Source organism: Leucopleurus acutus, assembly GCF_964270905.1.
Source record: "Leucopleurus acutus genome assembly, chromosome: 12".
NCBI lineage: Eukaryota > Metazoa > Chordata > Mammalia > Artiodactyla > Delphinidae > Leucopleurus > Leucopleurus acutus.
The window spans coordinates 619338-642363 of NC_139154.1; the positions used below are offsets into that span (position 1 = coordinate 619338).

The 23026-nt window shown below is 43.0% G+C and overlaps 1 protein-coding gene across 2 annotated transcripts in view; it reads left to right on the top strand.

The window, feature by feature from the left end:
* TET3 (tet methylcytosine dioxygenase 3) overlaps positions 1 to 23026 on the top strand; it is a gene marked incomplete at both ends in the record, with an annotated part of 106766 nt that overhangs the window by 69774 nt on the left and 13966 nt on the right. For both annotated transcript variants that reach the window (XM_082852287.1, XM_082852288.1), the window contains 2 exons: positions 10833 to 10923; positions 18177 to 18270. In XM_082852287.1, the coding sequence (XP_082708413.1) occupies positions 10833 to 10923; positions 18177 to 18270 (185 nt within the window). The remainder of the gene's footprint in view (positions 1 to 10832; positions 10924 to 18176; positions 18271 to 23026) is intronic.

Sequence of the window (23026 nt, forward strand, 5' to 3'; positions counted from 1 at the left end):
TTTTAAAGCCCCAATTAGTTTTGTCCTTCTCGCTTTCCCCATAAAACTGAGGATGATGTTCTGCATAGAACAGGTATGACATTAATTTTTTACCTTTTAAAAATTGTGAACTCCGTATATAGGCAAGCACACAAAGCATTCATGTACAGTTTAATGAAAATTTATAAAATGAACACCTGTGTAACCATCACCTAAATCAAAAAGTAGGCCCTTTCCAGTTCCCCAGAAGTCCCCTGTATACCTTTCCCAATCACATTCCTCTCCTGTCCCCCAGAGGCGACCACTCTCTTGACTTGTGACAATGATTTCCTTGTATTTCTTTAAGATTGAGCTGTATGAAATTGCCATTTCTGTAGGCAAAAAATCATTTTTTTATATTTTATATTTCAATTTAATAATTTTACCACCTATGTATGGATCTCTAAACAGTATAGTTTGGTTGAACCTGGTTTTGAATATCATTTAGATATAATCTTACTGTATTCTGTGCTGTGCTTCTTTCACTAACTATGGTGGTATGGTATTCAACCATTTTGTTGCAGTTTGTCAATTCTCATTGCTGGATATATGCCATTATATGATTCTACTGTGTTTTATTTATCCATTCCACTGTTGCTGGATTATGGGTTGTTTCCCATTTTGACTACTGCAAATATGTTGCTGTGAAAATCCTTGTACATTTTTTGATGCATGTGGCCAAGATTTCCTCTAGGACAGGATCAGCAAATTAGGGTCCCCTGCATAGTTTCTTGTTTTTGCTTGTTCGTTTTATTAACTTTTTACTATGAAATAATTTTACATTTATAGAGGATTTGCAGAGTTGGCACAGAGAGTCCCTGTATGCCCTTTATCCAGCATCCCATAATATAAACATCTTACATATTTATGGTGCATTTAAAACAGACGTTAATGTTGGCACAATACTATTAACTATAGACTTTGGATTTCGTCAGTTTTTCCACTAAAGTCCTTTTTCTGTTATAGGACCCATTGCAGGATAACACATCGCGTTTAGTTGTATGTCTCCCTAGACATGAAACAAATTTACGCACTGTAGTACAGTATTTGTGTAAAGTTCTTTTTGTTTGTAGCCTTATAGTATCCAGTCAATGTAGTATTTTCCAGAGTTACTATTACATCGTCTTTTGAGTCTCATTTCTTTCACTTAGAAAAACTCATTTAAAAATCATCCATGTTGTTGTGTGAGTCAGTAGTTTCTTTTAATTGTGGAGAACTTCACATAACATAAAATTTATTTATTTTTAACATCTTTATTGGAGTATAATTGCTTTACAATATTGTCTTAGTTTCTGCTCTGTAACAAAGTGAATCAGCTATATGTATACATATATCCCCATATCCCCTCCCTCTTGCGTCTCCCTCCCACCCTCCCTATTCCTCCCCTCTAGGTGGTCACAAAGCACCGAACTGATCTCCCTCTGCCATGCGGCTGCTTCCCACTAGCTATCTATTTTACATTTGGTAGTGTATATATGTCCATGCCACTCTCTCACTTTGTCCCAGCTTACCCTTCCCCCTCCCCGTGTCCTCAAGTCCATTCTCTACATCTGCGTCTTTATTCCTGTCCTGCCCCTAGGTTCATCAGAACGATTTTTTTCTTAGATTCCATATATATGTGTTAGCATACGGTATTTGTTTTTCTCATTCTGACTTACTTCACTCTGTATGACAGACTCTAGGTCCATCTACCTCACTACAAATAACTCAATTTTGTTTCTTTTTATGGCTGAGTAATATTCCATTGTATATATGTGCCACATCTTCTTTATCCATTCATCTGTGGATGGACACTTAAGTTGCTTCCATGTCCTGGCTATTGTAAATAGTGCTGCAGTCAAAATTGTGTTACATGACTCGTTTTGAATTATGGTTTTCTCCGGGTATGTTCCCAGTAGTGGGATTGCTGGGTCATATGGTAGTTCTATTTGTGGTTTCTTTAAGGAACCTCCATACTGTTCTCCATAGTGGCTGTATCAATTTACATTCCCACCAACAGTGCAAGAGGGTTCCCTTTTCTCCACACCCTCTCCAGCAATTATTTTTTGTAGATTTTTTGATGATGGCCATTCTGACTGGTGTGAGGTGATACCTCATGGTGGTTTGTGTGTTTGTTTTTATAAATGTATTTATTTATTTTTGGCTGCATTGGGTCTTCGTTGCTGCGTACAGGCTTTCTCTAGTTGCATTGAGTGGGGGCTACTCGTTGTGGCGCACAGGCTTCTCATTGCGGTGGCTTCTCTTGTTGTGGAGCACAGGCTCTAGTTGTGCGGGCTTCAGTAGTTGCGGTGCATGGGCTCAGTAGTTGTGACTTGCGGGCTCTAGGGCACACGGCTTCAGTAGTTGCGGCACATGGGCATAGCCTCTCCACGACATGGGAGATCTTCCCGGACCAGGGTTTGAACCCACGTCCCCTGCACTGGCAGGTGGATTCTTAACCACTGTGCCACCAGTGAAGTCAGGCCCCTCATTGTGGTTTTGATTTGCATTTCTCTAGTGATTAGTGATATTAAGCATCCTTTCATGTGTTTGTTGGCAATCTGTATATCTTCTTTGGAGAAATGTCTATTTAGGTCTTCTGACCAGTTTTGGATTGAATTGTTTGTTTTTTCGATATTGAGCTGCATGAGCTGCTTGTATATTTTGGAGATTAATCCTTTGTCAGTCACTTCGTTTGCAAATATTTTCTCCCATTCTGAGGGTTGTCTTTTTGTCTTATTTATGGTTTCCTTTGCTGTGCAAAAGCTTTTAAGTTTCATTAGGTCCCATTTGTTTGTTTTTATTTCCATTTCTCTAGGAGGTGGATCAAAAGGGACCTAGCTATGATTTATGTCAAGGAGTGTCCTGCCTATGTTTTCCTCTAAGAGTTTGATAGTGTCCGACCTTATATTTAGGTCTTTAATCCATTTTGAGTTTATTTTTGTGTATGGTGTTAGGGAGTGTTCTAATTTCATTCTTTTACATGTAGCTGTCCAGTTTTCCCAGCACCACTTATTGAAGACACTGTCTTTTCTCCATTGTATATTCTTGCCTCCGTTATCAAAGATAAGGTGACCATATGTATGTGGGTTTATGTCTGGGCTTTCTATCCTGTTCCCTTGATCTATATTTCTGTTTTTGTGCCAGTACCACACTCTCTTGATTACTGTAGCTTTGTAGTATAGTCTGAAGTCTGGGAGTCTGATTCCCCCAGCTGTGTTTTTCTTTCTCAAGATTGCTTTGCTATTCAGGGTCTTTTGTGTTTCCATACAAATTGTGAAACTTTTTCTTCTCGTTCTGTGAAAAATGCCATTGGTAGTTTGGTAGGGATTGCATTGAACCTATAGATTGCTTTGTGTAGTATAGTCATTTTCACAATGTTGATTCTTCCAATCCAAGAACATGGTATATCTCTCCATCTGTTTGTTTCATCTTTAATTTCTTTCATCAGTGTCTTATAGTTGTCTGTATACAGGTCTTTTGTCTCCTTAGGTAGGTTTATTCCTAGGTATTTTATTCTTTTTGTTACAGTGGTAAATGGGAATGTTTTCTTAATTTCTCTTTCAGATTTTTCATCATTAGTGTATAGGAATGCCAGAGATTTCTGTGCATTAATTTTCTATCCTGCTACTTTACCAAATTCATTGATTAGCTCTAGTAGTTTTCTGGTAGCATCTTTAGGATTCTCTATGTACAGTGTCATGTCATCTGCAAACAGTGACAGCTTTACTTCTTTTCCGATTTGGATTCCTTTTATTTCTTTTTCTTCTCTGATTGCTGTGGCTAAAACTTCCAAAACTATGTTGAATAATAGTGGTGAGAGTGGACAACCTTGTCTTGTTCCTGATCTTAGAGGAAATGGTTTCAGTTTTTCACTTTTGAGAATGATGTTGGCTGTGGGTTTGTCATATATGGCCTTTATTATGTTGAGGTAAGTTCCCTCCATGCCTACTTTCTGCAGGGTTTATATCATAAATCAGTGTTGAACTTTGTCGAAAGCTTTCTCTGCATCTATTAAGATGATCATATGGTTTTTATCCTTCAGTTTGTTAATATGGTGTATCACATTCATTTGTGTATATTGAAGAATCCTTGCATTCCTGGGGTAAACTCCACTTCATCATGGTGTATGATATTTTTAATGTGCTCTTGGATTCTGTTTGCTATAATCTGTTGAGGATTTTTTCATCTTACGTTCATCAGTGATACTGGCCTCTAGTTTTCTTTCTTTGTGACATCTTTGTCTGGTTTTGGTTATCAGGGTGATGGTGGCCTCATAGAATGAGTTTGGGAGTGTTCCTCTGCTATGTTTTGGAAGAGTTTGAGAAAGATAGGTGTTAGCTCTTCTCTAAATGTTTGATAGAATTCACCTGTGAAGCCATCTGGTCCTGGGCTTTTGCTTTTTGGCAGATTTTTAATCACAGTCTCAATTTCAGTGCTTGTGATTGGTCTGTTTATATTTTCTATTTCTTCCTGGTTCAGTCTCGGAAGGTTGTTCTTTTCTAAGAATTTGTGCATTTCATCCAGGTTGTCCATTTTATTGGCATATATAGTTGCTTGTAATAATCGCTCATGATCCTTTGTATTTCTGTAGTGTTAGTTGTTACTTCTCCTTTTTGCTTTCTAATTCTTTTTTTTTTTTGCTGTACGCGGGCCTCTCACTGTTGTGGCCTCTCCTGCTGCGGAGCACAGGCTCCGGACACGCAGCCTCAGCGACCATGGCTCACGGGCCCAGCCGCTCCGTGGCATGTGGGATTTTCCTGGACCGGGGCACAAACCTGTGTCCCCTGCATCGGCAGACAGACTCTCAACCACTGTGCCACCACGGAAGCCCCTCTAATTCTATTGATTTGAGTCTTCTCCCATTTTTTCTTGATGAGTCTGGCTAATGGTTTATCAATTTTATCTTCTCCAAGAACCAGCTTTTAGTTTTACTGATCTTTGCTATTGTTTCCTTCATTTCTTTTTCATTTATTTTTGATCTGATCTTTATGATTTCTTTCCTTCTGCTAACTTTGGGGTATTTTTGTTCTTCTTTCTCTGATTGCTTTAGGGGTAAGGTTAGATTGTTTATTTGAGATTTTTCTTGTTTCTTGAGATATGATTGTATTGCTGTAAAGTTCCTCTTAGAACTGCTTTTGCTGCATCCTATACGTTTTGGGTCATTGTGTTTTGTGCTTTTTTTTTTTTATCACCTTTATTGGAGTATAATTGCTTTACAGTGGTGTGTTAGTTTCTGCCCTATAACAAAGTGAATCAACTATACATATACATATACCCCCATATCTCCTCCCTCTACGTCTCCCTCCCACCCTCCCTATCCCTCCCCTCTAGGTGGTCACAAAGCACCGAGCTGATCTCCCTGTGCTATGCAGCTGCTTCCCACTAGCTAGCTATTTTACATTTGGTAGTGTATATATGTTCATGCCATTCTCTCACTTCGTCCCAGCTTACCCTTCCCCCTCCCTGTGTCCTCAAGTCCATTCTCTAGTAGGTCTGCATCTTTATTCCTGTCCTGCCCCTGGGTTCTTCAGAACCTTTTTTTTTTTAGATTCCATATATATGTGTTAGCATATGGTACTTGTTTTTCTCTTTCTGAGTCGTCGTGTTTTTATTATCATTTTTTTTAGGTATTTTTTGATTTCCTCTTTGATTTCTTCAGTGATCTCTTGGTTATTTAGTAATGTATTGTTTAGCCTCCATGTGTTTTTATTTTTTACAGTTTTTTCCTGTAATTGATATCTAGTGTCATAGTGTTGTGATCGGAAAAGATACTTGATACAATTTCAATTTTCTTAAATTTACTGAGGCTTGATTGTGACGCAAGATATGATCTATCCTGGCAAATGTTCCATGAGCACTTGAGAAGAAAGTGTATTCTGTTGTTTTTGGATGGAATGTCCTATAAATATCAGATAAATCCATCTCGTCTAATGTGTCATTTAAAGCTTGTGTTTCCTTATTCATTTTCATTTTGGATGATCTGTCTTTTGGTGAAAGTGGGGTGTTAAAGTCCCATACTATTATTGTGTTACTGTCGATTTCCCCTTTTATGTCTGTTAGCATTTGCCTTATGTATTGAGGTGCTCCTATGCTGGGTGCATAAATACTTAAAATTGTTATATCTTCTTCTTGGATTGGTCCCTTGATCATTATGTAGTGTCCTTCTTTGTCTCTTGTGATAATCTTTATTTTAAAGTCTATTTTGTCTGATATAAGAATTGCTGCTCCAACTTTCTTTTGTTTTTCATTTGCATGGAGTATCTTTTTCCATCCCCTCACTTTCAGTCTGTATGTGTCCCTAGGTCTGACGTGGGTTTCTTGTAGACAGCATATATATGGGTCTTGTTTTTGTATCCATTCAGCCAGTTTGTGTCTTTTGTTGGAGCATTTAATCCATTTACATTTAAGGTAATTATTGATATATATGTTCCTATTACCATTTTCTTAATTGGTTTGGTTTGTTTTTGTAGGTCTTTTCCTTCTCTTGTGTTTCCTGCCTAGAGAAGTTCCTTTAACATTTGTTGTAAAGCTGGTTTGGTGGTGCTGAATTCTCTTAACTTTTGCTTGTCTGTAAGGGTTTTAATTTCTCTGTCAAATCTGAATGAGATCCTTACTGGCTAGAGTAATCTTGGTTGTAGGTTTTTCCCTTTCATCACTTTAAATATGTCCTGCCACTCCCTTCTGGCTTGCAGAGTTTCTGCTGAAAGATCAGCTGTTAACCTTATGGGGATTCCTTTGTATGTTATTTGTTGCTTTTAATATTTTTGCTGGTTTTAATATTTTTCTTTGTATTTAATTTTTGTTAAATTAAATAACTTTGTTTTTAGTTTTTGATTAATATGTGTCTTGGCATGTTTCTCCTTGGATTTATCCCATATGGGACTCTCTGTGCTTCTTGGACTTGATTGACTATTTCCTTTCCCCTATTAGGGAAGTTTTCAACTATAATCTCTTCAAATATTTTCTCAGTCCCTTTCTTTTTCTCTTCTTCTTCTGGGACCCCTGTAATTCAAATGTTGGTACATTTAATGTCCCAGAGGTCTCAGAGACGGTCCTCAATTCTTTTTTCTTTATTCTGCTCTGTGGTAGTTATTTCCACTGTTTTATCTTCCAGGTCACTTACCTGTTTTTCTGCCTCAGTTATTCTGCTATTGATGCCTTCTGGAGAATTTTAAATTGCATTTATTGTGTTGGTCATCATTGTTTGTTTGCTTTTTAGTTCTCCTAGGTCCTTGTTAAACGTTTCTTGTATTTTCTCCATTCTATTTCCAAGATTTTTGATCATCTTTACTATCATTACTCTGAATTCTTTTTCAGGTAGACTGCCTATTTCCTCTTCATTTGTTTGGTCTGGTGGGTTTTTACCTTGCTCCTTGATCTGCATATTTCTCTGTCTTCTCATTTTTTTAAACTTACTGTGTTTGGGGTCTCCTTTTCGCAGGCTGCAAGTTTGTAGTTCCCGTTGTTTTTGGTGTCTGCCCCCTGTGAGTGAGGTTTGGTCAGTGGCTTGTGTAGGCTTCCTGGTAGTGGGGACTGGTGCCTGTGTTCTGGTGGGTAGTGGGGACTGGTGCCTGTGTTCTGGTAGGCTTCCTGATGAAGGGGACTGGTGCCTGTGTTCTGGTGGGTGGGGCTGGATCTTGTCTTTCTGGTGGGCAGGGCTGTGTCCGGTGGTGCATTTTGGGGTGTCTGTGACCCTAGTATGATTTTAGGCAGCCTCTCTGCTAATGGGTGGGGTTGTGTTCCTCTCTTGCTAGTTGTTTGGTATGGGGCGTCCAGCACTGGAGCTTGCTGGCCGTTGGGTGGAGCTGGGTCTTAGTGTTGAGCTGGAGATCTCTGTGAGAGCTCTCACCAATTGATATTACATGGGGCCGGGAGGTCTCTGGTGGTCCAATGTCCTGGACTTAGCTCTCCCACCTCGGTGGCTCAGGCTTGGCACCCGGCTGGAGCACCAAGACCCTGTCAGCCACACGGCTCAGAAGAAAAGGAAGAAGAAAAAAGGAAGAAAAAAAATAAATTAATACAATAATAAAATGAAAAAATAATTAATAAAAATAAAAGAAGAGAGCAACCAAACTAATAAATCCACCAATGATAACAAGCACTAAAAACTAAAATAAATATAAAAATCAGAAACAGGGCTTCCCTGGTGGTGCAGTGGTTAAGAGTCCGCCCGCCGATGCAGGGGACAAGGGTTCGTGCCCCGGTCCGGGAAGATCCCACATGCCATGGAGCGGCTGGGCCCGTGAGCCATGGCCGCTGAGCCTGCGCACCCGGAGCCTGTGCTCCGCAACGGGAGAGGCCACAACAGTGAGAGGCCCGTGCACCGCAAAAAAAAAAAAAAAAAAAAATCAGAAACAAATCAGTTGCAAACAGCAATCCCCAAGTCTACTGTTGCTCCCAAAGTCCGCTCCCTCGATTTTGGGAACATTCGTTGTCTAGTCAGGTATTCCACAGAGGCATGGTTCATCAAGTTGATTGTGGGGATTTAATATGCTGCTCCTTGGGCTGCATAGAGAGATTTCCCTTTCTCTTCTTTGTTCACACAGCTGCTGGGGTTCAGCTTTGGTTTTGGCCCACCTCTCTGTGTAGGTCACCCTCAGGCATCTGTTCCCGGCCAGACAGGAGGGGGTTAAAGTAGCAGCTGATTAGGGCACTCTTGTTCACTCAGGTCGGGGGGGGGGAGGGAGGGGTACAGTAGTCATAACTGGAATGCAGGGTGAGCCTCCAGCGGCAGAGACCGGCGTGACATTGCAACAGCCTGAGGTGCGCCGTCTGTTCTCCCAGGGAAGTTGTCCCTGTATCTCGGGACCCTGGCAGTGGCGGGCTGCACAGGCTCCTGGGGGTGTGTGGATAGTGACCTGTGCTCGCACACGGGATTCTTGGTGGCTGCAACAGCAGCCTTAGTGTTTCATGCCTGTCTGTGGGGTCTGAGCTGATAGCCGCGGCTCATGCCCGTCTCTGGAGCTTGCTTAGGCGGTGCTCTGCCTTTCTGTGGGCACACTGGGGAGGAATGCTCTCTCCTCGTGCACGCTGAAAGGATGGTCTCTTGCCTCTTCAGCAGGTCCAGACTTTTTCCCGAACTCCCTCCCGGCTAGCTGTGGCGCACTAGCCCCCTTCAGGCTGTGTTCACGCAGCCAACCCAACCAAGTCCTCTCCCTGGGGTCTGACCTCCGAAGCCCCGAGCTTCAGCTCCCAGCCCCCGCCCGCCCCTGCGGGTGAGCAGACAAGCCTCTCAGGCTGGTGAGTGCTGGTCGGCACCGATCCTCTGTGCGGGAATCTCTCCGCTTTGCCCTCCGCACCCCGGTGACTGCGCTTTCCTCCGTGGCTCCAAAGCTTCCCTCCGCCTACCCCCGTCTCCTCCAGTGAAGGGGCTTCCTAGTGTGTGGAAACTTTTCCTCCTTCCCAGCTCCCTCCCAGAGGTGCACGTTCTTTTGTCCCTATTCTTTTGTCTTCGTTTTTTCTTTTTCCTTTTGCCCTACCCAGGTATGTGGGGAGTTTCCTGCCTTTTGGGGGGTCTGAGGTCTTCTGCCAGCGTTCAGTAGGTGTTCTGTAGGAGTTGTTCCACGTGCAGATGTATTTCTGATGTATTTGTTGGGAGGAAAGTGATCTCCATGTCTTACTCATCTGCCATCTTGAAGGTCCCCCCCCCAAATTAATCATTTTAAAGTGTACAATTCACTGACATTTAGTACATTCACAATATTGTGAAATAATCACCTCTATCTAGTTCCAAAACACTTTCATCATTCTAAAATAAAATCCTATACCCATTAAGTAGTAACTCTCCATTCCTCCCTCCTCCCAGCCTCTGGCAACCATCATTCTGCTTTCTGCTTCTATGGCTTTACCTATCCTGGATTATTTCATATGAATGGAATCACGCGATATATGTGATATTTTGTGTCTGACTTTTTCACTTATTGTAATGTTTTTGAAGGTTCGCCCACATTGTAGCATGTATCAGTACTTATTCCTTTCTCTTTTTTGAATTGTGGTAAAACATACATAATATAAAATTTGCCATTTTAACCATTATTTAGTGTATAGTTTAGTGGCATTAATTACATTCACAATATTGTGCAACCATCACCACTATTTCTAAAACTGTTTCAACACTAAACAGAAACTCTACCTATTAAGTAATAAGTCCCCATTCCCCCCTCCTCCCAGCGGTTGGTAACCTCTAATCTAATTTTTACCTCTATGAATTTACCTATTCTAGATATATCCTGTAAGTGGAATCATACAATATTTGTCCTCTTGTGTCTGGCTTATTTCACTTAGCCTAACATTTTCCAGGTTCATCCGTGTTATAGCACGTATCAGAATAAATCCTTCTTATGGTCGAATAATATGCTGCTGTATGGATATACCACATTTTGTTCATCTGTTGATGGACACTTGTGTTGTTTTCACCTTTTGGCTCTTGTAATAATGCTGCAATGAACACTGCATACAGGTGTTGTTTGAGTCCTTGTTTTCAGCTGGTTTGGGTCTGTATCCAGGAGTGGAGTGGTTTGCTGACCTCTGGTCTAGATTATGTATAATGATAAACTAAATTCCAGAGTGGTTAAGCCTCAGTCTTGATAATGCATAGTTTTATCAGATTTCTAAATTTTTGCCAATTTGGTCTGTGTGTAATGGTGTTTCATTGTGATTTTAATTTGTATTTCCTGATTTCTAATGGGGGTGAACATACTTCCACATGTGTATAAGCCATTGAATTTCCTGTTTTGTACTATGCCATTAATTTTCCTATTGATGGTTTGCCTTCCTAAATTAATATTAATGAATTGATGTCTCCAAATAATGTTTACTTTGTATTTCTGCAGAACAAATAGTGGAGAAAGATGAAGGTCCGTATTACACTCATCTGGGATCTGGCCCCACGGTAGCCTCCATCCGGGAACTCATGGAGGAGCGGTGAGTGATGCACAGATGTCCAAGGAGAAGTGGGCAAGTTGTTAACAGAATATGGCTTTTAAGCACCTCTCGTTTTCATTGCCTTATACTAGACAGCCTACAGAAAGGAATCCCTGATACACAGACTGAAAAGTTGAATGTGGGATTTTCACCCCCAGGGCCCAGGGTTTCTTTTTTCTATAGGTCTGCCCTTTACAGATCCCCATAACCCCCTTTTATCTCACTCTTTCTTGAAACAGTTTTTATTAAAGAAATGGGGTTAAATGGTTGTATGTCCTGTAGAGTTTCTCATGGTCTGAAGTTTGCTGCTACCTTCCCTGTGGTATTGTTTAACAGGTTCTTCTGCCCTGTGTCGTGTAAATTGGTTAGATCTAAAGGCTTGATCAGAATCAGATTGTTTCTTTCTTTCAAAATTACTTCCTAGGTGGTGTTTTGTACCACCAAGAGGAGAAATGTATGCCTCGTCTTTGGCCAGTGGGCACCTATTCACATTGTCTCCTGAGTCCTTTCGACATGATCCTAGTTCTTGATTTCTCGTATTTTTATTGGGGGAAGAAATATTTAGAAAACAGACTCTGGGTGCTGGGGGTGCTCATTTTTCTAGGCCATTTCAGTAGAAAGAGCCAAGAGGTATGTGTAGGTTTTTTAGTTTTGCTACTGTTTAGTGATTAAATACATACACTGAGTTTATATACACTTCCAATTCGAACTCAAGACTATAGGGCTTTTACTTGACAGCTCTGTTTTGCTTTTTTAAGCAGTTTTGTACCGATAGAAACTTTAAAATCTATGTACGTGTCCACAGTAGCTATTAAATACTGTGAGTTCCAGTGTGTAGAGAGGTAAAAATAGCTTGGTGATTGAGAGCACATGGACACTGGAGCTAGACTAAGGTCCAGTCCTGGCCCTTCCACTTACTGATGAGTTCTTTGGTAAGTTGCTTTTCTTCTCTGTGACTCGGTTTTCTTATCTGCAAAATGGAGAAAATAAAAGTACATACACTGGAGGAGAGTTATGAGGATAAACTGAATTGATGTCTGGAAAGCACGTAGTGCTTACTAGTAAATATTACATACAGGGTGTCTACATCATATCTGCATTTACTGACTGCATTTTTATAACAAACATTAGTATTTTAATAGCAAAGGCATGAATTATGTAAGACATAAACATGTTTGCTCATACATATACGTAGACATACAGATGTGTGGAAGGCTGGGGGCTGAGAATTATAGCTTAGAATTTCTACAAATTTGGGGACCAGATTTTGTCTGACCAGGGTAACTAATACTGTCATTAATATAGCAGGGAACATGATTTTGAACTAAATAACTGTAGTGATATCCCTGAATGAATAAAAGGTAAGATGGATGGAGCACAGTGATCTGCTGTAAACACTTATCGTGTACCATCTGGAAACATTTATGTTCATAGAAGCCCATCAGAAAAGCATTTGATCCAGGACCCAATCTGTAAATTCAAGACTGATTGAAAGAGCACCTCTGAGTCCATAAGAATCATCAAAAAGTCTACAAATAACAAATGTTGGCAAGGATGTAGAGAAAAGGGAACCCTAGTACATTGTTGGTGAGAATGAAACATTTACAACAGTGTGTGGGTTATTCACGCACGCCTGCATGTGCCCACATGTGTATGTGTTACAGCTTCGAGGTTGGAGCGGGCATTATTTTGGCCAGCGAGTTTTTTTTTTTTTTAACATCTTTATTGGAGTATAATTGCTTTACAGTGGTGTGTTACTTTCTGCTTTATAACAAAGTGAATCAGCTATACATATACATATATCCCCATGTCTCTTCCCTCTTGCGTCTCCCTCCCTCTCCCTCTCCCTCTCCCACCCCTCTAGGTGGTCACAAAGCACCGAGCTGATCTCCCTGTGCTATGCGGCTACTTCCCACTAGCTATCTATTTTACGTTTGGTAGTGTATATATGTCCATGCCACTCTCTCACTTTGTCACAGCTTACCCTTCCCCCTCCCTGTGTCCTCAAGTCCATTCTCTAGTAGGTCTGTGTCTTTATTCCCGTCTTGCCCCTAGGTTCTTCATTACCTTTTTTTTTTTTTTTTTTTTTAGATTCCATATATGTGTTAGCATACGGTATTTGTTTTTCTCTTTCTGACTTACTTCACTCTGTATGACAGACTCTAGGTCCATCCACATCACTACAAGTGACTCAATTTTGTTTCTTTTTATGGCTGAGTAATATTCCATTGTATATATGTACCACATCTTCTCTATCCATTCATCTGTGGATGGACACTTAGGTTGCTTCCATGTCCTGGCTATTGTAAATAGAGCTGCAGTGAACATTGTGGTACATGACTCTTTGAATTATGGGTTTCTCAGGGTGTATGCCCAGTAGTGGGATTGCTGGGTCGTATGGTCATTCTATTTGTAGTTTTTTAAGGAACCTCCGTACTGTTCTCCATAGTGGCTGTATCAATTTACGTTCCCACCAGCAGTGCAAGAGGGTTCCCTTTTCTCCACAGCCTCTCCAGCATTTATTGTTTGTAGATTTTTTGATGATGGCCATTCTGACTAGTGTGAGATGATACCTCATTGTAGTTTTGGTTTGCACTTCTCTAATGATTAATGATGTTGAGCATTCTTTTTGGCCAGCGATTTTTGTGAGGAATCTTGACACTATTGTTTACAGGTTGAGGGCTGCAGGGGAGTCAAATGTACAGGTTTGATCTGGGATAGTTTTTATGTGTGTTTGTTTTTTGGTAGCAATTTTGCAAGATTTCTAGACAGCTCTCTCAATAACTTTTAGTTATAGAAGAGTATGTTTTGAAATAAGGATTAAGAGATAATGATAAAGTTGAGATTTGTCCTTTTTTTTTTTTTTTTGTCATTGCTTTAAAAATAACAGCCAAGTGTAGATTCTCCAGAAACTGATCCAAGGGAGGAATTCCTCTCAAGACCAGGAATACTTGTGTTTTTCCTCAGCAACTGGTTTATTTTTATCTTAAGGGCCTTGTAAATCATGGAACAGATTGTGTTTCCATCTTTATGTTGGCTGCTTGTAAGCTTAGAGCCAGATTTGTGTATCCTCATTAGGAGGAACGTAATTTCTCATCTTTGGCCCGTGGGAGCCTATTCAGGTTCACTCCTGAGTCCTTTTGACATGACCCTAAGGAGTCTTCATTAGCTTCCTTGATTTCTCATGTGATGAAATGTTCTAGGCTCATCTCTTAAAAATATGCACAAGATCCCACCATCTGCATTTTGCATAACAACATCATGTCTATCTGTTTCCCCCTTTACTCTGATTTCATCACCTGTTATTTTTATCACATAGACATCTTTTTAAGCTCCTTCTGGAACAGGAGGGGAATGAATGATTGCTGAAAATCACCTGGAGGGGGGTCTAGTTTGTGAATGATCCAGGCTGTCTCTTTCTCTAGACTTCCCGCCCAACCCTTACTCTGCAGGACCACTCCACTGCCAGGAGTTGGCCAAGGCAAAGAGGGAAGAAAACTGAAATCCAGGGGATGTTGGTGCTTTTAGTTTATCTGGGAAAGACTGTGAAAGGAGGAGGTTGAAAGCAAGTCCTAAAATATTATCAGATTTGTTAATGGGTTCCATACCTCCTGGGTACCCAGGTCCTTGTTGTCATAGATAATTGGAGTCAGGTGTTCAAACCCATATCTGAGAATGGCCTGCTGCACAGGGCCACGTGTCCTCTAACTGGAAAGGGGATTCTCTGCAGCCTAGGAGTTCATTAAATGTTCATGCTAGGAATGAAAGCACCAACACCGTACCAGCAAATCCTCTGAGTGTGGGGGGAACTGGTCTTATTAATGTGTGATAAAGGTAACCCTGAAGAATCACAACTTTAGATCAGCGGTTATCAAGCTTGAGCATGCTTCAGGTCTCTGGAGGACTTGTGAAAGCGCAGATCGCTGGGCCCCACCCCAGGGCTTCTGACCCAGCAGGTCTGGGATGGGACCCGAGAGTCTGCATTCCTCCCAAGTTCCCAGGGGATGCTGGTCCCAGCACCACCTTTGAGAATCACTGGCTAAGATGATGAAGTTACCCTTTAGAATAAGGTTTCAGCCTACCCTTCCAGACTTAGTGTAGGGTCTAGGAGTTCACCTGTATCCTAGCCTCTTAATGATAGGCCGGAAAGTAAGACATTTAAGAAAAAAGAACTAAATCCAGAGTTGGTTGGTTGTCTTTAAACACAGAGATGGTTCTGGTTAAAAAAAAAAAAAAAATTCTAACTGATCAGACAGTGCTTGGCCCTTTTATTTGCTCTCAAATATGAAGTTCACTACAGGAAGCATTTCTCACAAGGATGAGACGGTGGGAAAGGTCTTGGTCAGAAAGCCCTGGTCTGTGTCCTCAGCTCACCCTCCTGTGGGGAACACGATATCCTGTCCGTTCCAGTGCGAACAGTATGGTCACCTCAGGTTGTTCTTCCCACAGCGACCCCAGGACACACTGAGTGTCCAGGCTCTGCGCTCCTGATAGATGCTTGTGGAGCTGAAAGTTTTCCAGGAACCAAACAAAAGCAGCACTATCTGGTCTTTTCCTCTTGAGCCAGACCACGCTATATAAACTCCCCAGAGTCCTGTCTCCAAACACATTCTATAAGGGACTAACGTAGCCTTAGAATTTTAATGTGGCAGTTATCAGCTTTTCACCTCATTCCTGAGGTCTTGAGTGAAATAGAGAACATTGAACTCAGAGAAACCTTAGATCAGCACTTTTTTTTTTTTTTTTTTTTTTTGCGGTACAAGGGCCTCTCACTGTTGTGGCCTCTCCCGTTGCGGAGCACAGGCTCCGGACGCGCGGGCTCAGCGGCCATGGCTCACGGGCCCAGCCACTCCGCAGCATGTGGGATCCTCCCGGACCGGGGCACGAACCCGTGTCCCCTGCATCGGCAGGCGGACTCTCAACCACTGTGCCACCAGGGAAGCCCAGAAGCATTTTTTTAAATATTTGTTTTCTTTTCCAATTACAAAAATAAAACATGTCTATAAAAGTCTGTTTTTTAAAAGTCTAGAGTGAATAAAGCTCTCTAATAATTATCCTTCTTAGAAGAAAAAAAATTTTTTTTAAGTTTGACGCATACGTTACTATTTTTTCTAAGCATTTGTGAAGAGACACATATGTATATAGAGAAATTTTGAACAAAATGGGGTCAAGCATACTATCCCCATGTTTGTAGCTATTACCCCCCACCCCACTTAATTTCTTTCGTGTCAGTACATACAGTTCTGTAGAATCCTTTTTGACAACTACATGGTTTTCCATTGCATGGACATTTGTTTTATTATGTTTTATTTAGCCAGTCCTATACTGGATATTTAAGTTCTTTCTAAATTTTCTCTTGTAGATGCAACAATGAATATCTTGTTCCTAAATCTTGGTGTATTTGTACAGTTATGTCTGAGGTAGAGATTCCTAGAAGTAGAGTGGATGAGATAAAGAATTATGTGTAACTATATATGTATTTATATAAAGAATATGTAAAACAGAATATGTAGTAGCTATGATAACATTATCCTCTATTAAATAGTATATTAAAATATGCTGTGACCAAATTGGGTTTATTACAGAAATATAAGGATTGTTTGCTTTAGACAGTCTGTTAAAATAGCATACCTTGTTAATTGACCAAAGGAGAAAAACCATTCAATCATGTGTGTCCTTAGTTGCTAAAAATGTATTTGATAAAATTGATCGATTCTTGATTAAAAATCCTTAGAACAAGGACTTCCCTGGTGGTGCAGTGGTTAAGAATCCGCCTGCCATTGCAGGGGACATGGGTTCTAGCCCTGGTCCGGGAAGATCCCACATGCCGCGGAGTAACTAAGCCCGTGCACAACTACTGAGCCACGTGCCACAACTACTGAAGCCCGCGTGCCTAGAGCCCGTGCTCTGCAAGAAGAGAAGCCACCGCAACGAGAAGCCGGCACACCGCAACAAAGAGTAGCCCCCGCTCACCGCAACTAGACAAAGCCCGCGCGCAGCAACGAAGACCCAATGCAGCAAAAAAAACGAAAAGAAAAGAAAAAAATCCTTAGAACAGGAAACCCTTAGTAGAGCCCTTCAAAGTAAGGGAGTCTCTATCTCTGTCCCAAAGTCAGCGAGCTTCATGCCCAGGGATGAGTAGTTAGAAACATTTCCAGTAAAGTCAAGAAATAAGCAAAGATGCCTGCTAGTGCTTTGGAAGGGGCTGGCCAGTACAGACACAAAAGAGATGGAAATAGAGGCATGGAAAGTGGAAAGGAGGAGGTGGCAAATAACCAGTACTTGTAGACGATAATATTATTGTACTTGAAACTAAAAAGCTATTAAAAATAAGACAATTCAGCAAGATGGATGTTTACAGTATTAAGAATAATTAATATTTACTGGGCTCTTCCCTCATGCCAGGAACTTCAAAGTACTTTAAGGCACTCCCTGTGGATTATCTCTTTTGATCTTTTCCCAAGCCTAGGAGACAGGAACCATTTTTATATCCATTTTACAGATGAGGAAACTGAGGCTTAGAGAAGTTCAGTCATTTGGCCATGGTCCTGTAACAAGGAAGTGCTGCGCTGGCACTCAAGCCCCAGCTCTCTGACCTCCAAGGCTGCACTTTAACCACCACTGCCCCCAGGTAGCTGTGTGGTCTTGGGCAGGTCAGTTCAGCTCTGGGGGCCACAGTTTCATCACCTCTGAATGTGGTGAATCCCTGAGTGTGTGCACACATGTATGGGCCAGGGCAGGGGTGTATGCAGGAACCAGACGTGTTTACTGTCCAAGGGAATCTCAGAGCCAGTTTGTACTGGGTAGGGTCACTTCCCCCTGGCCTCAGCTATCTTGTCCTCATCTGTTCAAATGTCAGTTGGGGATTGTTGAAAGAGAATAATAAGGGTTTCCCCATTTGTTTTGTCTGTTGCATTTTACTGAATTTATAAATAACTAACTCTGCTAACAGGGCTGGATACAAATGCCTGTGTTGAGCCTTGGGTTTGAGGGCTCAGAGGTAATAATCAGAGACCTTCTGCCCTGGGACAGAGCGGAGCCGGGTGGACCAGAGGCCCTGGGAGTCTGTAAGTGGAGCTGTGTCCGCAGAGGCTTTCACACGGAATAAACATTTAAATCTTTCTCTTCCTTCTCTATTGCCCCACAGTAACTAGAAACCCTAGCTGAAACACACTGAGGCTTGCCTTCTTACCAAGACTTGCTCTCCTTTGGGCTTCAGCTGTGCTAATGGTGCCTTCTGTCTCCCTCTCCAGGTACGGAGAGAAGGGGAAAGCCATCCGTATCGAGAAGGTCATCTACACGGGGAAGGAAGGGAAGAGCTCACGTGGCTGTCCCATCGCAAAGTGGGTACGTGTCAAAGCTCCACAGCCCAAGCTGGGCCGGGGAGTGGAGGGCAGGCGTGTGCACTGTCCAGGGAGCTGTGAGCCAGCATCTGGTGCTGGTTAGGGTCATCTTCCCCCAGCCTCAGCTGTTAGTCCTCACTTTGTTTAAATGCCAGCCTCTGATGTCCAAGGCTGGCCTTGGAACTGCTCTGGTCATTACGCTCAGCTCGTACTGCCCCTGTGGTTCAGGGCTGCAGAGGGAGGGAGGAGAAGCGGAAGCTGGAGATGTCATCTTGCTCAAGCCTGAGCCCCACCACGGTCCCTGTGACTCCTCTGCCCGCTTTGTGTGCCCTGGAGCTGCAGGTGTTCCTATCTCCTGTCCACAAGAACTAAGCCTCTGGGCAGGGGCAGGGACAGCATTGCTTCTGTTTTACTTCTGAGCCACTGTTTGCTATAAGGCAGCCTGTGTGTCTTGGCAGAGGGGAGGTCAATGACTCAGACCCCAGTTTCACCCAAAGTTTTCTGACCTTGCCCTTCCAGTCCTCATAGAGCCCTGTGGAACCAGTGCCCAGAGCAGCAGCAAGGTTATCAGGTAGCTGTTTGCTCAGTGCTTGGTAGGGAGAATACGCATGGAACATAGAAGGCTCCATCCCTGTGTTCAAGCTGCTTATGATGTAGAGACACAGGAAGTAAGATCATGGAGACTTGAATAATCGAGCTTTAACACTGAGAGGCAGACTTGGTGCTGTAGAGTTCAGGGGCAAAAGGGACATGACTGGCAGGAGGAGTGTTCAGGCAGTTTCCCAGAGAAGGTGGATATGCGTGGGGCCATATTAAATGGGCCAGGAGAAGGTAGCAGCATTCCTGGTGAGGAGAATCATGTTGACAAAGGCAAAAAGGCTGGGTGAACATACACACGGCTCACTTTGGGTGAGGGATGGTGGTAAGATGACCTTTGTCATCCTCTGTCCGTCTGCACACATGCCTGTTTTTATCTGGTCTGTACCACATGCCTTTGCACCTTTATGTTTAACGAAAATAAAAGGTGTCTGAACCTGAACTACCACATATCCGTTTGTAGCCATTTTCAGACAGTGAAGAATTATCTGGAAAAATTTGGAATACTTAAGAGTATTCACAGGTATGTAGAAGCATGTTGTCCCCACCCTTGTGAAAGACGGTCATTACAGTGGGAGGTTGACTATGTCTGCAGCTGAGCAGGGTGGGGTGTTACCCCCCAGAGAACCTGTCAGAGAAACGGCATTGTCCCTCTCTCCTGCTAATTCAGGCAGTTGTTGAGGAATTCCAAAGTCTTGGGCAAGAAACTGAAGATCCTTGGGGCGCAGGTAGAGAGAGGGACTTCTCGGCTTCAGAAACAGCATCTTAAAGAAAGAAAACACCTGGCTATGTGGATGGTGTTGAGGATGAGAACATGCATTTCCAGTCCCCGGACACCCATGGTCAAGCTTTAGCTCTTGACCAGCACTTGTATGTCTCTGCTGAGGGCTGAGGAGGAAGTTGCCCAGGTAAAGCGTGAGATCAGTTTCTGGGACTGTGAGAGGAAAGCAGAATGATGGGGGAGGAACTTGGTCCTCAGAACTTTGGTCCTCCAGAGTCTGTGGACAAACGCCCAGAGCGGGACACATGTAGCACAGTGCTTTGTCCAAAGGTTGGAATAACTTGTGGGTATCACCAAGTCTGGTGGGGGATGCCAGCTTTGAAAGAAAAGCTTAGATAGAAGGGAATACATAGTGACAGAGAGGTGAGGAAATTCTGTATCTGATGAGTGAAGATAAAAGGAGAGAGGAAAGAAAATTTTTTTATGAGAAGAGTGGTAGATCATAGAACTGTTACAGTGGCAAGAAAAAGGCCGTGCTGAGTTGTGGGGTTTTTTTTTTTTTTCCTCTTTTATAACCATCTCTCATAGTGTGGTGGACTTCTCTTATTTTTTGCCTACACAGCCACCAAATACCCTATGTATTTTGGTTGTAGAGCTCATCTAGAGTTCCACCTCCTTGGAAGTTAGAGAAGAGGCAGGTGTTCCCTTTCCCTCCCCCCCCACCCCTGGGGAAGTGACCCACAAATGCTAAGAAGGACAGATTATCCTTGGTGGCGGCATGGCATCAAGAGCGCAGGAAGCGGTCCCTGGCCACGGGGGACTGGCAGCATCCCGCTGCCTGTGGTGAACAGTGCCTTCTGTGGCTCTCCCCACTTCCCCTGTCCCATGTCTGGAGCCTGGGTTTTCTTTCCAACTGGGGTTCATGTCTGTGTTTGCAGCCTGAACCCCCAACCAATACCTTCATTACAAGCAGTGTACCTGACAAGCTCTAGACTTAACCGGCTAGGATCTTGGGGGACAAAGCTGAGGTGCATCATGGATGTCCAGCAAATGTGTGTTGAGAGAATGATCTAAGAAGGCAATGGGGACTACCCAGAGAGCCTGCTGGTAGTCTCTGATTTTACGGTGGCCTGTACAAAGTATGGAAGTCACCAAGCATGGGAGTAAGGGAGTGACCCACGGAGCATTCCAAAGGCTCAGAATAATCAGAGGCATGCCAGAAGCAAACACTGCAGATGGGAAAAATGGGCTTTTGGTAGAAGAATCATAGGCATACTGCTTCGCCAGCCTGTAAAGGTAACAGGTCAGAAGGCAGATATTTGAAGACCCTTCAGGGGCATGGTAGAATAGACTTGCTGGGGAACCCCGGTAGTTGGAACTAAGTACCGAGGGTGAGAGTTATGGGGGAATAGACTTGAGTTTCTGCCTGGGGCTGTTCTAGGTTCAGCGCTCAGGGAATCCCTGCCCAGAATCTAGGTGATCTGTTTACGGTCCCGTGATGGCGTGTGAACAGTCTGCGTTGCCGCGCTCGAGTGTTGGTTTGTTCACACCTTACGTTGGCCTTTGACTTTCGCACTTTGTGTATTTCACCCTGCTGGGTGCCTTCCTAGAGTGTGGATAGGGAGCTCGCTTTGTTATAGCTTTTTTGAGTGTACCCAGAGGCCTGTGAGGGTGCCACAGGGCTGCTCATGCCTAGGCACCTTTATGTGTTTGTCACTTGGGAAACCCAAAGGGCGTGACCTCAATCTCAACTTTGACAGGTCGGGTGTCTCTGTGTGCTCTGAACGTGTGTTGCACATGAGTGCAATTAGTCGATGCACTGCCCAGGCCATGAGCAGAGGTGGACAATAGTGTCTCAGAAACCCTAGTACCTACAATGTGTACAGATGCCCATGAAATGCCCGGCTCAGTCTGCAGTAGGCCAATCACACAGGGATATGATTAATGGCAGGTTCATATATTTACTGAGCCACAAAAACAATTTTATAGATAATGATGTAATCGATGCTTCCACAAAGGGTGAGGGTGGTGGACACCATTATTGCTGTGGCTCAAAACAGGAACTCTTGGCCCAGTTATATGTTTTGTGTAGCATACAAGGTGTCCTTTAAATTTTTGAAGCAAATTCTGATACGTGCTGCATCATGGATGAAACTTAAGGACATTATGCTAAGTGAAATAAAGCCAGTTATTAAAGGACAAATGCTGTATGATTCCACTTCTGTGAGGTACCCAGAGTAGTCAGGTTAATAGAGTCAGAAAGCAGGATGGTTGTTACCATGGGCTGTGGGCAGGGGAGAATGGAGAGTTAGGGTTAAATGGGTGTAGAGTTTCTGTTTGGGAAAATAAAAAGTTCTGGAGATGGAAAAAGTTCTGGTGATACTTTGCACAACAGCGTGAATATACTTAATGCTACTGAGCTGTACACTTAAAATGCTAAATTCTAAGTTACATATATTTTACTACAATTTTAAAAATTGAATTTGGTGTTCCTGTGTTTAAAAGGAGAGATTTCATGTGAAAATCTGGATTTCTGTTTTCTTCTTGCAAAACTGGAAGAGGTAGGTACACTCGGCTGGAGTTCCCACCAGGCAATGGTTGATGGAGAGAGGTCTGGCTTCCCACCCCCACCCCCACCCCCAACTCTTTAGTTGTACATCTGGCCTGCTTTCCTTATTGGTATTTCCTGCCCGGTGGCTCTCTCAGCATCTCCCTGCAGTGACGTACTCATGACCAAGTCTGTCTCCAGCCCAGACATCTCCTGAGCTCCACACCCATTCTGTTGGGGCTGCTTAGAATAGCCACCCCAGTGTTCCAGAGTGCCTCTGGCCTCAGCATGCTCCCTGCTAACCTGCCAGGAAACACGGCCCACACTCACCCACTTTTCTGCGCCACGAAACGTGGAAGTGATTTAAGACTTTTCCCTGTCCCTCAGCTCCTATAGTCAGGTGGTCCCAAAGTTCCCTTTCTTCTAAAGGTCTCTAGAATCCATTCCTTTTCCTGTTTCATTCCCCCCATTGTTCTAGTTCCGACTTCATCTGTTTTGCTTGTGTTACGTCAGTGGTCTCCCCATTTCACCCCTCTCCCGACTATCTGCGCCCCTTGCTAAAGCATGTAGTTATGTATATAAGTGAGCCCCCTGCTTATAGTCCTTTGTAGAAGCCCCGCCTCGAGTCCTTGTCCCTCCTCCTGCCACTCAGAGCCCTTCCCAGTCTCCCCTCTTCACAGGTCCCCACATCTTATCGAGTCACAGAATTCCCTGGGATTTTGGGGGGAGATTCAGCCACCTCATCCCCCACTCCTGGACCCTTTGCCTTGACACATCTTTGTGTGAGCCAGGACGGTGTTTAGGGAATGAGTGAAGAGGAGAGCAATGCCCAAGGCCTGTGCTTTTTTGTTTTGTTTTGTTTTTATTTTAATTTTTTTTTGCGGTACGCGGGCC